Here is a 14016-nt window from a genome sequence, read left to right on the forward strand (position 1 = left end):
CCTAATTTTGCCCACTAATCTCCTATGTGGGACTTTATCAAAAGCTTTTTGAAAGTCCAGATACACTTCATCCACTGGATCTCCCTTGTCCATTTTCATAGTTACATCCTCAAAAAACTCCAGAAGATTAGTCAAGCATGATTTTCCCTTCATAAATCCATGCTGACTCGGACTGATCCTTCTACTGCTATCCAAATGTGTCGTAATTTCCTCTTTTATAATTGACTCCAGCATCTTTCCCACCACTGACGTCAGGCTAACCGGTCTATAATTCCCTGTTTTCTCTCTCCCTCCTTTCTTGAAAAGTGGGACAACATTAGCCACCCTCCAATCAGCAGGAACTGTTCCTGAATCTATAGAACATTGGAAAATGATTACCAATGTGTCCATGATTTCTTGAGCCACCTCTTTAAGTACCCTGGGATGCAGACCATCAGGTCCCGGGGACTTATCAGCCTTCAGACTCAACAGTCTATCCAACACCGTTTCTTGCCTAATATAAATTCCCTTCAGTTCATCCTTTACCCTAATTCCTTTGGCCACTATTACCTCTGGGAGATTGTTTGTGTCTTCCCTAGTGAAGACAAATCCAAAGTACCTGTTCAACTCATCTGCCATTTCCTTGTTCCCCATAATAAATTCACCCGTTTCTGTCTTCAATGGCCCAATTTTGGTCTTAACTATTTTTTTGCTATTCACATACCTAAAGAAGCTTTTACTATCCTCCTTTATATTCTTGGCTAGTTTACCTTCGTACCTCATTTTTTCTTGGTGTATTGCCTTTTTTGTTATCTTCTGTTGCTCTTTAAAAGCTTCCCAGTCCCCTGGTTTCCCGCTCATCTTTGCTATGTTATACTTCTTCTCTTTTATTTTTATACTGCCTTTTACTTCCCACATCAGCCACGGCCGCCCCTTACTCCCATTAGGATCTTTCTTCCTCTTTGGAATGAACTGATCCTGCACCTTCTGCATTATTCCCAGAAATACCTGCCATTTTTGTTCCACTGTCTTCCCTGCTAGGGTATTGTTCCATTGAACTTTGGCCAGCTCCTCCCTCATAGCTCCATAGTTCCCTTTGTTCAACTGTAATACTGACACATCCGATTTTCCCTTCTCCTTCTCAAATTGTAGGTTAAAACATATCATATTATGGTCACTACCTCCTAATGGTTCCTTTACCTCGAGGTCCCTGATCAAATCCGGTTCATTGCACAACACTAAATCTAGAATTGCCTTCTCCCTGGTAGGCTCCAGTACAAGCTGTTCTAAGAATCCATCTCAGAGGCACTCCACAACCTCCCTTTCTTGGGGTCCAGTACCATTCTGATTCTCCCAGTCTACCTGCATGTTGAAATCCCCCATGACAACTGTATCATTACCTTTGCAACATGCCAATTTTAACTCTTCATTCAACTTACACCCTACACCCAACTTTTCCCCTTCACCCTTAAACCCAATACCTGATTTTTTTCTCCCCTAGCCTCAGTGGAAAAAGCCTGCTTGCATTCACTCTATCTATACCCATCATAATTTTATACACCTCTATCAAATCACCCCTCATTCTCCTACGCTCCAGGGAATAAAGTCCTAACCTATTCAACCTTCCTCTGTAAATCAGTTTCTTGTAAACCTTCTCTGCACTCTTTCAACCTTATTAATATCCTTCCTGTAATTAAGTGACCAAAACTGCACGCAATACTCCAAATTTGGTCTCACCAATGTCTTATACAACCTCACCATTACATTCCAACTCTTATACTCAATACCTTGATTTATAAAGGCCAATGTACCAAAAGCTCTCTTTACAACCCTATCTACCTGTGACGCCACTTTTTAGGGAATTATGTATCTGTATTCCCAGATCCCTCTGTTCTACTGCACTCCTCAGTGTCCTACCATTTCCCTTGTATGTTCTACCTTGGTTTGACCTTCCGAAGTGCAATACCTCACACTTGTCCGCATTAAACTCCATCTGCCATTTTTCAGCCCATTCCTCCAACTGGTCCAAATCCCTCTGCGAGCTTTGAAAACCTTCCTCACTGTCCACTACACCTCCAATCTTTGTATCATCAGCAAATTTGCTGATCCAATTTGCCACATTATCATCCAGATCATTGATATAGATGACAAATAACAATGGACCCAGCACTGATCCCTGTGGCACACCACTAGTCACAGGCCTCCACTCAGAGAAGCAATCCTCCACTATCACTCTCTGGCTTCTTCCATTGAGCCAATGTCTAATCCAATTTACTACTTCACCATGTATACCTAGCGACTGAATCTTCCTAACTAACCTCCCATACGGGACCTTGTCAAGGGCCTTACTGAAGTCCACGTATACAACATTCACTGCCTTCCCTTCATCCACTTTCCTGGTAACCTCCTCGAAAAACTCTAATAGACCCACCACGCACAAAGCCATGCTGACTTTTTCTAATAAGTCCCTGTCTACCCAATATCAGAGTTCCAATATCCCTTGAGAACCAAGGTTCCTTATTCTTATTCATTTTGCCTTTAACCCTGACAGGAACGTACTGATTCAGCACTCTCAAAATTTCTCCTTTGAAGGCCTCCCACTTACCAATCACATCCTTGCCAGAGAACAACCTGTCCCAAACCACGCTTTTTAGATCCTGTCTGTCCTGTCTGTAATACCTGCACTGTTTTGTGCACTTTATGCAGTCCTGGGTAGGTCTGTAGTCTAGTGTAGTTTTTTTCTGTGTTGTTTTTTATGTAGTTCAGTCTAGTTTTTGTACTGTGTCATGTAACACCGTGGTCCTGAAAAAACGTCGTCTCATTTTTACTGTGTACTGTACCAGAAGTTATGGTTGAAATGACAATAAAAAGTGACTTGACTTGTCTGTCTGTGGGGAAATGTTTGTCTCTGGGGGAATTGCCTATGGGGTAAATGTCTGTGTGGGTTATGTCTGTTTGTGGGAGAAATGTCTCTCTGTGGGAGAAAAGACTGTCACAGAAACATAGAAAACCTACAGCACAATACAGGCCCTTCAGCCCACAAAGTTGTGCCAAACACGTCCCTACCTTAGAAATTACTAGGCTTACCTCTATATTTCTAAGCTCCATGTACCTATCTAAAAGTCTCTTAAAAGACCCTATCGTATCCGCCTCCACCACCGTTGCTGGCAGCCCATTCCACACACTCACCGCTCTCTGAGTAAAAAACTTACCTCTGACATCTCCTCTGTACCTACTCCCCAGCACCTTAAACCTGTGTCCTCTTGTGGTAAACATTTCAGCCCTGGGAGAAAGCCTCTGACTATCCATACGATCAATGCCTCTCCTCATCTTACACACCTCTATCAGGTCACCTCTCATCCTCCGTCACTCCAAGGAGAAAAGGCCGAGTTCACTCAACCTGCTTTCATAAGGCATGCTCACCAATCCAGACAACATCCTTGTAAATCTCCTCTGCACCCTTTCTATGGCTTCCACATCCTTCCTGTAGTGAGGCGACCAGAACCGAGCACAGTACTCCAAGTGGGGTCTGGCCAGGGTCCTATATAGCTGCAACATTACCTCTCGGCTCCTAAATTCAATTCCATGATTGATGAAGGCCAATACACCATACGCCTTCTTAACCACAGAGTCAACCTGTGCAGCTGCTTTGAGTGTCCTATGGACTTGAACCCCAAGATCCCTCTGATCCTCCACACTGCCAAGAGTCTTACCATTAGTACTATAGTCTCTCTGTGGGGGAAATGATTGCCGCTGGGGCAATGCCCACTGCTGGGGAAAAATTTACTGTGGAAATGTCTGTCTGTGGTGAATTATTAGGCAGTCGAGGAAATGCATGTCTGTGGGGGAAATGCCTCTGGGGACATGAATGGGTGGGGGAATGCCTGCCTCTGGGGAAATGTCTGTGGGGACAAAGTCTGTGGGTGGGGGTAATGTCTGTAGGTGCAGTAATATCTATCAGTGGGGAAATGTCTGTGGGGACAAAGTCTGTGGGTGGGGGTAATGTCTGTAGGTGCAGTAATATCTATCAGTGGGGAAATGTCTGTGGAGAACATGTCTCAAGGTAGGGGAAATGTCTGTCTGTCAGTGGGGAAAATGACTAACAACAGGGGCAATATCTCTCTGTGTGGTAAATGTCTGTCAGGGAGCTTGTCTGTCTGTGGGTAAATATCTGTCTGTAGTTGAAATGTCTCTCTGTGGGGGAATATCTGGCAGTGGGGAAAATGCCTCGTGATGGGGCAACTATCTCGGCATTCTGGGTTTAGTGGCCATAACTATTAGTTTAAAAATAGTTTTGTTGTCTGGCCTATGGCTCGGGCAGAGTAAATTTTGGAGTGGTGACTGGTGTGAGAGTCGGAGACATGGGAAGCCATTTAAGCAATTCAGGGCTGCAGGTGGAAGGTCGGGGCTGCAGGTGGAAGGTCAGGGCTGCAGGTGGAAGGTCAGGGCAGGCTGCTTTTCAGGAACCCTGGTTGACCTGAGGCTCTGGATCAGAGGAATACGTTGTGCATGTGCAATGTCTAAACAAGACAAGTGCAAAATGTACTTTAGAGGGCAAAACAAGGATATGATGGGGATCTGGCAGGCAAGATAATGCAAAACGTTGGTATACTAAAAGCAAAGATGCTCTTGAAGATCGGCATAGGGGTGAGGTATTGGATAACGGTGAATACCATCTCCAGCACCACCACATACTCCAGGAGTGCACTGGATTTAATTCTAGGAGGGGGGTGTTGGTGATGAGGGGGCAGGGTGTGGACTGAAGGGTGGGTGTGGAGTTTCTGGTGCAGATGGTGAAGGGTTGGAGGGTGATGAGGGGGCAGGGTGTGGAGTTTCTGGTGCAGATGGTGAAGGGTTGGAGGGTGATGAGGGGGCAGGGTGTGGACTGAAGGGTGGGTGTGGAGTTTCTGGTGCAGATGGTGAAGGGTTGGAGGGTGATGAGGGGGCAGGGTGTGGAGTTTCTGGTGCAGATGGTGAAGGGTGATGAGGGGGCAGGGTGTGGACTGAAGGGTGGGTGTGGAGTTTCTGGTGCAGATGGTGAAGGGTTGGAGGGTGATGAGGGGGCAGGGTGTGGAGTTTCTGGTGCAGATGGTGAAGGGTTGGAGGGTGATGAGGGGGCAGGGTGTGGACTGAAGGGTGGGTGTGGAGTTTCTGGTGCAGATGGTGAAGGGTTGGAGGGTGATGAGGGGGCAGGGTGTGGAGTTTCTGGTGCAGATGGTGAAGGGTTGGAGGGTGATGAGGGGGCAGGGTGTGGACTGAAGGGTGGGTGTGGAGTTTCTGGTGCAGATGGTGAAGGGTTGGAGGGTGATGAGGGGGCAGGGTGTGGACTGAAGGGTGGGTGTGGAGTTTCTGGTGCAGATGGTGAAGGGTTGGAGGGTGATGAGGGGGCAGGGTGTGGAGTTTCTGGTGCAGATGGTGAAGGGTTGGAGGGTGATGAGGGGGCAGGGTGTGGACTGAAGGGTGGGTGTGGAGTTTCTGGTGCAGATGGTGAAGGGTTGGAGGGGGCAGGGTGTGGACTGAAGGGTGGGTGTGGAGTTTCTGGTGTTGATGGTGAAGGGTTGGAGGGTGATGAGGGGGCAGGGTGTGGACTGAAGGGTGGGTGTGGAGTTTCTGGTGCAGATGGTGAAGGGTTGGAGGGGGCAGGGTGTGGACTGAAGGGTGGGTGTGGAGTTTCTGGTGCAGATGGTGAAGGGTTGGAGGGTGATGAGGGGACAGGGTGTGGAGTTTCTGGTGCAGATGGTGAAGGGTTGGAGGGTGATGAGGGGGCAGGGTGTGTTTCTGGTGCAGATGGTGAAGGGTTGGAGGGTGATGAGGGGGCAGGGTGTGGACTGAAGGGTGGGTGTGGAGTTTCTGGTGCAGATGGTGAAGGGTTGGAGGGTGATGAGGGGGCAGGGTGTGGACTGAAGGGTGGGTGTGGAGTTTCTGGTGCAGATGGTGAAGGGTTGGAGAGTGATGAGGGGACAGGGTGTGGACTGAAGGGTGGGTGTGGAGTTTCTGGTGCAGATGGTGAAGGGTTGGAGGGTGATGAGGGGGCAGGGTGTGGACTGAAGGGTGGGTGTGGAGTTTCTGGTGCAGATGGTGAAGGGTTGGAGGGTGATGAGGGGGCAGGGTGTGGACTGAAGGGTGGGTGTGGAGTTTCTGGTGCAGATGGTGAAGGGTTGGAGGGTGATGAGGGGGCAGGGTGTGGACTGAAGGGTGGGTGTGGAGTTTCTGGTGCAGATGGTGAAGGGTTGGAGGGGGCAGGGTGTGGACTGAAGGGTGGGTGTGGAGTTTCTGGTGCAGATGGTGAAGGGTTGGAGGGTGATGAGGGGGCAGGGTGTGGAGTTTCTGGTGCAGATGGTGAAGGTTTGGAGGGTGATGAGGGGGCAGGGTGTGGACTGAAGGGTGGGTGTGGAGTTTCTGGTGCAGATGGTGAAGGGTTGGAGGGTGATGAGGGGGCAGGGTGTGGAGTTTCTGGTGCAGATGGTGAAGGGTTGGAGAGTGATAAGGGGACAGGGTGTGGAGTTTCTGGTGCAGATGGTGAAGGGTTGGAGAGTGATGAGGGGACAGGGTGTGGAGTTTCTGGTGCAGATGGTGAAGGGTTGGAGGGTGATGAGGGGACAGTGTGTGGAGTTTCTGGTGCAGATGGTGAAGGGTTGGAGGGTGATGAGGGGACAGGGTGTGGACTGAATGGTGGGTGTGGAGGGAGAGAGGAGATGAGGTGTGGCTTTCAAGGGGGTGAAGGTCAGGTGGGTGAATAAGGGGAGGGTGGTTGGGCTGGTGAGCAAGGGGCAGGAAGGGAAGGGAAGTGATGGGTAGGTGGGCATGCACTGGGGATAGAAGGGCAGGGTGGAGGAGGGGTTCAGGAGCTGGACTGGTGGGGTGATGAAGCCCTGCTCTGTCAACACTCTGCTTCTCCTCCAGACACAGGCGAGTGCCAGGCCAGGGAGGCCTACTTGTCCGAGTTCCGGGAGCTGCTGCTGTCTGCGGTGCCCCACCGGGTAGCCGGCTTCATCGCTGAGCCCATCCAGGTGACGGGCGCTGGCAGAGGGGGCGAGGGCTGGCAGAGACAAGAAGGTGGATTGGGGGAGGGGGAGCGGTGGAGGAGGGTGGGTGATTGAGGATGAAGAGAGAAGTAGGGAGAATGAAGGGAGTATGGAGTGATGAGGTGGAGGGGAAGGTTGAGAGAGATGCAGATGATGGAGAGGGTGGGGTGGTGGGGATAAGGGTGGGAAGGGATGGGACGGATGATTGTGACATGAATCGAGAGGAAATTAGGGAGAGTCAGGCGAAGGATGATGGGGAGTGGGTGAGTGAGGGTGAGATCTGGGGTGGGGGCACCTGGCTCTGGTGTGAAAGGAGGGAGAGGACACAACCCCCAAATCACAGAAATCCACTCGCATTCATGGCCATTCTGTCCATTGTGGTTGTGCTAACCAGCCCAAGATCTTAAGGCACAAACTAACGGAGATGGGAGTAGACTCTCACATGGTGGATTGGATAGTGGACTACTTGACAGATAGACCTCAGTATGTGCGGTTGGGAGACTGTAGGTCTGACACGGTGGTCAGCAGCACAGGAGCGCCGCAGGGAACCGTACTCTCTCCGGTCCTGTTCACCCTGTACACATCAGACTTCCAATATAACTCGGAGTCCTGCCATGTGCAGAAGTTCGCTGATGACACGGCCATAGTGGGGTGTGTCAGGAATGGACAGGAGGAGGAGTATAGGAAACTGATACAGGACTTTGTGATATGGTGCAACTCAAACTACCTGCGTCTCAATATCACCAAGACCAAGGAGATGGTGGTGGACTTTAGGAGATCTAGGCCTCATATGGAGCCAGTGATCATTAATGGAGAATGTGTGGAGCAGGTTAAGACCTACAAGTATCTGGGAGTACAGTTAGACGAGAAGCTAGACTGGACTGCCAACACAGATGCCTTGTGCAGGAAGGCACAGAGTCGACTGTACTTCCTTAGAAGGTTGGCGTCATTCAATGTCTGTAGTGAGATGCTGAAGATGTTCTATAGGTCAGTTGTGGAGAGCGCCCTCTTCTTTGTGGTGGCGTGTTGGGGAGGAAGCATTAAGAAGAGGGACGCCTCACGTCTTAATAAGCTGGTAAGGAAGGCGGGCTCTGTCGTGGGCAAAGTACTGGAGAGTTTAACATCGGTAGCTGAGCGAAGGGCGCTGAGTAGGCTACGGTCAATTATGGATAACTCTGAACATCCTCTACATAGCACCATCCAGAGACAGAGAAGCAGTTTCAGCGACAGGTTACTATCGATGCAATGCTCCTCAGACAGGATGAAGAGGTCAATACTCCAATGCCATTAGGCTTTACAATTCTACCGCCAGGACTTAAGAACTTTTTAAAAGCTATTATTAATGCTTTTTGAGATAGTGATTTAGATGCATATCATATTTTTTACTGAGTTAAGTATTGTATGTAATTAGTTTTGCTACAACAAGTGTATGGGACATTGGAAAAAAAGTTGAATTTCCCCATGGGGATGAATAAAGTATCTATCTATCTATCTATCTAACCATCTCACAACTCAGTTCCATCTGTAGAGCCAGTGGGGTTTGCACCCCTACCTTCTTCCCACTGCCCCATACCTGCTTTCTCACACATTCCCCCAGAGGAGCAGAATCCCCTGCACAGCCAACCCGAGTTATGATCACTGTTGCTCCCCAGAGCAACGGGCAACTTTCGGAAAGGTCCACGTCCATGGGGAATGGTGTACGGGGAATGTGTGCTCATCCCATCCTCTGTCCCCACAGGGGGTGAACGGTGTGGTGCAGTACCCGCGGGGCTTCCTTAGCGAGGTCGCCAACGTCATCCGCGACAGAGGAGGCCTCTACATCTCTGACGAGGTGGGTGACGGCGGGCCTCACATCATCACTAGTACAACGCATGTCGGCCGTCTTGGTTTCCACGTGTTCAGTCACCGCAAGAGGGAGGATTTCACGTCACGTGCCTCACGTGGTTGGGCGCCGTGCATGATGGTTTGTGCCATGCATTCTGGCGTAGTTGGAGTCTTTACCACGTGGTTGGACGTCAGGTCGGGCTTTTATCCCATGTGTTCGGGCGTAGCTGGGGTGGGCTCACCGTGGTTGCCACGTGACCTGGGGTCCCACATGATTGGGCATGGCGCAGACAGTGTCCCACGTGATCGGGGTTACGCGGGCTGAGGTTATCCCACGTGGTCGGTATCCATCTCCCGCGGGATGAACTTTGCACCCACTGACCCCTAACCTTTTGCCACAGGTGCAGACGGGCTTCGGACGCTTGGGCAGCCACTTCTGGGGCTTCCAGACCCATGGGGTGACACCCGACATCGTCACCATGGCAAAGGGCATGGGCAACGGCTTCCCCATGGGGGCCGTGGTCACCACAGCAGGTGAGAGAACGGCCAAGCCGGGCTCCGCAGCATTGACCCATGGGCCTACAGACGTACCCTGACCAACCGCTACCCCGCACACAGATGCCTCATCTGACCCCCTTACCTGGTCCTTCCTTGGCGAGGATGGGGGTTTACTGGAGAAATTTCTACTGTCCAGACAGCTCCCCGGTGGTTCCCAGGGCTGGAGGGGTGAACAGGGGAGGAGTGCCGGGGTAGGAGTTGGGAGAGGGGAAGGAACTTTGTCGAGGGAGAGGGGAAATGAGGCTGGAGGGAGGGGTGAATGGGTACCGCCTGTCTTCCTCTACTGCCATTTTACAGATATCGCTGCCTCCATGCGTGAAGCCCGCCACTTCAACACGTTCGGTGGGGACCCACTGGCCTGTGCAATCGGATCTGCCGTCCTCCAGGTGACAGACGGGATTGAGGGTGGACGTGCTGACCGTACACACTGCTGCTCCAACTGTACACGAGTGGAGCGCTGACGGAAACCGTACTACCTCACTACACACAGAACTTGCGTATCCTCGGCACGAGGTGCAGTGTGCAAAGTGCGAGCCCATGTGCCAATGCTGTGACGGGTCCTTCGGTCGGTGGGCTGTCGCTCTACGGGTCCCTGTGCCCGGTCGGTGGGATGACCCTCTGTGGGAATGGTGTGCCCGGTCGGTGGGATGACCCTCTGTGGGAACGGTGTGCCCGGTCGGTGGGATGACCCTCTGAGGGAACGGTGTGCCCGGTCGGTGGGATGACCCTCTGTGGGAATGGTGTGCCCGGTCGGTGGGATGACCCTCTGTGGGAACGGTGTGCCCGGTCGGTGGGATGACCCTCTGAGGGAACGGTGTGCCCGGTCGGTGGGATGACCCTCTGTGGGAACGGTGTGCCCGGTCGGTGGGATGACGCTCTGTGGGAACGGTGTGCCCGGTCGGTGGGATGACCCTCTGTGGGAACGGTGTGCCCGGTCGGTGGGATGACCCTCTGTGGGACCCTGTGCCCGGTCGGTGGGATGACCCTCTGTGGGACACTGTGCCCGGTCGGTGGGATGACCCTCTGAGGGAACGGTGTGCCCGGTCGGTGGGATGACCCTCTGAGGGAACGGTGTGCCCGGTCGGTGGGATGACCCTCTGTGGGAACGGTGTGCCCGGTCGGTGGGATGACCCTCTGTGGGAACGGTGCGCCCGGTCGGTGGGATGACCCTCTGTGGGACCCTGCGCCCGGTCGGTGGGATGACCCTCTGAGGGAACGGTGTGCCCGGTCGGTGGGATGACCCTCTGTGGGAACGTTGTGCCCGGTCGGTGGGATGACCCTCAGAGGGAACGGTGTGCCCGGTCAGTGGGATGACCCTCTGAGGGAACGGTGTGCCCGGTCGGTGGGATGACCCTCTGCGGGAACGGTGTGCCCGGTCGGTGGGATGACCCTCTGCGGGAACGGTGTGCCCGGTCGGTGGGATGACCCTCTGTGGGAACGTTGTGCCCGGTCGGTGGGATGACCCTCTGAGGGAACGGTGTGCCCGGTCGGTGGGATGACCCTCTGTGGGAACGGTGTGCCCGGTCGGTGGGATGACCCTCTGAGGGAACGGTGTGCCCGGTCGGTGGGATGACCCTCTGAGGGAACGGTGTGCCTGGTCGGTGGGATGACCCTCTGTGGGTCCCTGTGCCCGGTCGGTGGGATGACCCTCTGTGGGAACGGTGTGCCCGGTCGGTGGGATGACCCTCTGTGGGAACGGTGTGCCCGGTCGATGGGATGGCCCTCTACAGGAACGGTGTGCCCGGTCGGTGGGATGACCCTCTGCGGGAACGGTGTGCCCGGTCGGTGGGATGACCCTCTGTGGGAACGGTGTGCCCGGTCGGTGGGATGACCCTCTGAGGGAACGGTGTGCCCGGTCGGTGGGATGACCCTCTGTGGGAACGGTGTGCCCGGTCGGTGGGATGACCCTCTGTGGGAACGGTGTGCCCGGTCGGTGGGATGACCCTCTGTGGGAACGGTGTGCCCGGTCGGTGGGATGACCCTCTGTGGGAACGGTTTGCCGGGTCGGTGGGATGACCCTCTGAGGGAACGGTGTGCCCGGTCGGTGGGATGACCCTCTGAGGGAACGGTGTGCCCAGTCGGTAGGTTGACCCTCTGTGGGAACGGTGTGCCCGGTCGGTGGGATGACCCTCTGAGGGAACGGTGTGCCCGGTCGGTGGGATGACCCTCTGCGGGTCCCTGTGCCCGGTCGGTGGGATGACCCTCTGTGGGAACGGTTTGCCGGGTCGGTGGGATGACCCTCTGAGGGAACGGTGTGCCCGGTCGGTGGGATGACCCTCTGTGGGAACGGTGTGCCCGGTCGGTGGGCTGTCGCTCTACGGGTCCGTGTGCCCGGTCGGTGGGATGACCCTCTGAGGGAACGGTGTGCCCGGTCGGTGGGATGACCCTCTGTGGGAACGGTGTGTCCGGTCGGTGGGATGACCCTCTGAGGGAACGGTGTGCCCGGTCGGTGGGATGACCCTCTGAGGGAACGGTGTGCCCGGTCGGTGGGATGACCCTCTGCGGGAACGGTGTGCCCGGTCGGTGGGATGACCCTCTGCGGGAACGGTGTGCCCGGTCGGTGGGATGACCCTCTGTGGGTCCCTGTGCCCGGTCGGTGGGATGACCCTCTGCGGGAACGGTGTGCCCGGTCGGTGGGATGACCCTCTGAGGGAACGGTGTGCCCGGTCGGTGGGATGACCCTCTGAGGGAACGGTGTGCCCGGTCGGTGGGATGACCCTCTGAGGGAACGGTGTGCCCGGTCGGTGGGATGACCCTCTGTGGGAACGTTGTGCCCGGTCGGTGGGATGACCCTCTGAGGGAACGGTGTGCCCGGTCGGTGGGATGACCCTCTGTGGGAACGGTGTGCCCGGTCGGTGGGATGACCCTCTGTGGGAACGGTTTGCCGGGTCGGTGGGATGACCCTCTGAGGGAATGGTGTGCCCGGTCGGTGGGATGACCCTCTGAGGGAACGGTGTGCCCGGTCGGTAGGTTGACCCTCTGTGGGAACGGTGTGCCCGGTCGGTGGGATGACCCTCTGAGGGAACGGTGTGCCCGGTCGGTGGGATGACCCTCTGCGGGTCCCTGTGCCCGGTCGGTGGGATGACCCTCTGTGGGAACGGTTTGCCGGGTCGGTGGGATGACCCTCTGAGGGAACGGTGTGCCCGGTCGGTGGGATGACCCTCTGTGGGAACGGTGTGCCCGGTCGGTGGGCTGTCGCTCTACGGGTCCGTGTGCCCGGTCGGTGGGATGACCCTCTGAGGGAACGGTGTGCCCGGTCGGTGGGATGACCCTCTGTGGGAACGGTGTGTCCGGTCGGTGGGACGACCCTCTGAGGGAACGGTGTGCCCGGTCGGTGGGATGACCCTCTGAGGGAACGGTGTGCCCGGTCGGTGGGATGACCCTCTGCGGGAACGGTGTGCCCGGTCGGTGGGATGACCCTCTGCGGGAACGGTGTGCCCGGTCGGTGGGATGACCCTCTGTGGGTCCCTGTGCCCGGTCGGTGGGATGACCCTCTGCGGGAACGGTGTGCCCGGTCGGTGGGATGACCCTCTGAGGGAACGGTGTGCCCGGTCGGTGGGATGACCCTCTGTGGGTACGTGTGCCCGGTCGGTGGGATGACCCTCTGAGGGAACGGTGTGCCCGGTCGGTGGGATGACCCTCTGTGGGAACGTTGTGCCCGGTCGGTGGGATGACCCTCTGAGGGAACGGTGTGCCCGGTCGGTGGGATGACCCTCTGAGGGAACGGTGTGCCCGGTCGGTGGGATGACCCTCTGCGGGAACGGTGTGCCCGGTCGGTGGGATGACCCTCTGCGGGAACGGTGTGCCCGGTCGGTGGGATGACCCTCTGTGGGAACGTTGTGCCCGGTCGGTGGGATGACCCTCTGTGGGAACGGTGTGCCCGGTCGGTGGGATGACCCTCTGAGGGAACGGTGTGCCCGGTCGGTGGGATGACCCTCTGAGGGAACGGTGTGCCCGGTCGGTGGGATGACCCTCTGTGGGTCCCTGTGCCCGGTCGGTGGGATGACCCTCTGTGGGAACGGTGTGCCCGGTCGGTGGGATGACCCTCTGTGGGAACGGTGTGCCCGGTCGATGGGATGGCCCTCTACAGGAACGGTGTGCCCGGTCGGTGGGATGACCCTCTGCGGGAACGGTGTGCCCGGTCGGTGGGATGACCCTCTGCGGGAACGGTGTGCCCGGTCGGTGGGATGACCGTCTGTGGGAACGGTGTGCCCGGTCGGTGGGATGACCCTCTGAGGGAACGGTGTGCCCGGTCGGTGGGATGACCCTCTGAGGGAACGGTGTGCCCGGTCGGTGGGATGACCCTCTGTGGGAACGTTGTGCCCGGTCGGTGGGATGACCCTCTGAGGGAACGGTGTGCCCGGTCGGTGGGATGACACTCTGAGGGAACGGTGTGCCCGGTCGGTGGGATGACCGTCTGCGGGAACGGAGTGCCCGGTCGGTGGGATGACCCTCTGTGGGAACGTTGTGCCCGGTCGGTGGGATGACCCTCTGTGGGAACGGTGTGCCCGGTCGGTGGGATGACCCTCTGAGGGAACGGTGTGCCCGGTCGGTGGGATGACCCTCTGAGGGAACGGTGTGCCCGGTCGGTGGGATGACCCTCTGTGGGTCCCTGTGCCCGGTCGGTGGG

General features: G+C 55.7%; 1 protein-coding gene across 1 annotated transcript in view; it reads left to right on the forward strand.

The window, feature by feature from the left end:
* The window catches only part of agxt2 (alanine--glyoxylate aminotransferase 2), a 74042-nt gene that overhangs the window by 45615 nt on the left and 14411 nt on the right, over positions 1-14016 (forward strand). The window contains exons 8-11 of the mRNA XM_073047838.1: positions 6883-6989; positions 8743-8835; positions 9230-9362; positions 9684-9772. Of these exons, the coding sequence (XP_072903939.1) occupies positions 6883-6989; positions 8743-8835; positions 9230-9362; positions 9684-9772 (422 nt within the window). The remainder of the gene's footprint in view (positions 1-6882; positions 6990-8742; positions 8836-9229; positions 9363-9683; positions 9773-14016) is intronic.

This window comes from Hemitrygon akajei, chromosome 6 (assembly GCF_048418815.1).
Source record: "Hemitrygon akajei chromosome 6, sHemAka1.3, whole genome shotgun sequence".
In the NCBI taxonomy this organism is placed as follows: Eukaryota; Metazoa; Chordata; class Chondrichthyes; order Myliobatiformes; family Dasyatidae; genus Hemitrygon; species Hemitrygon akajei.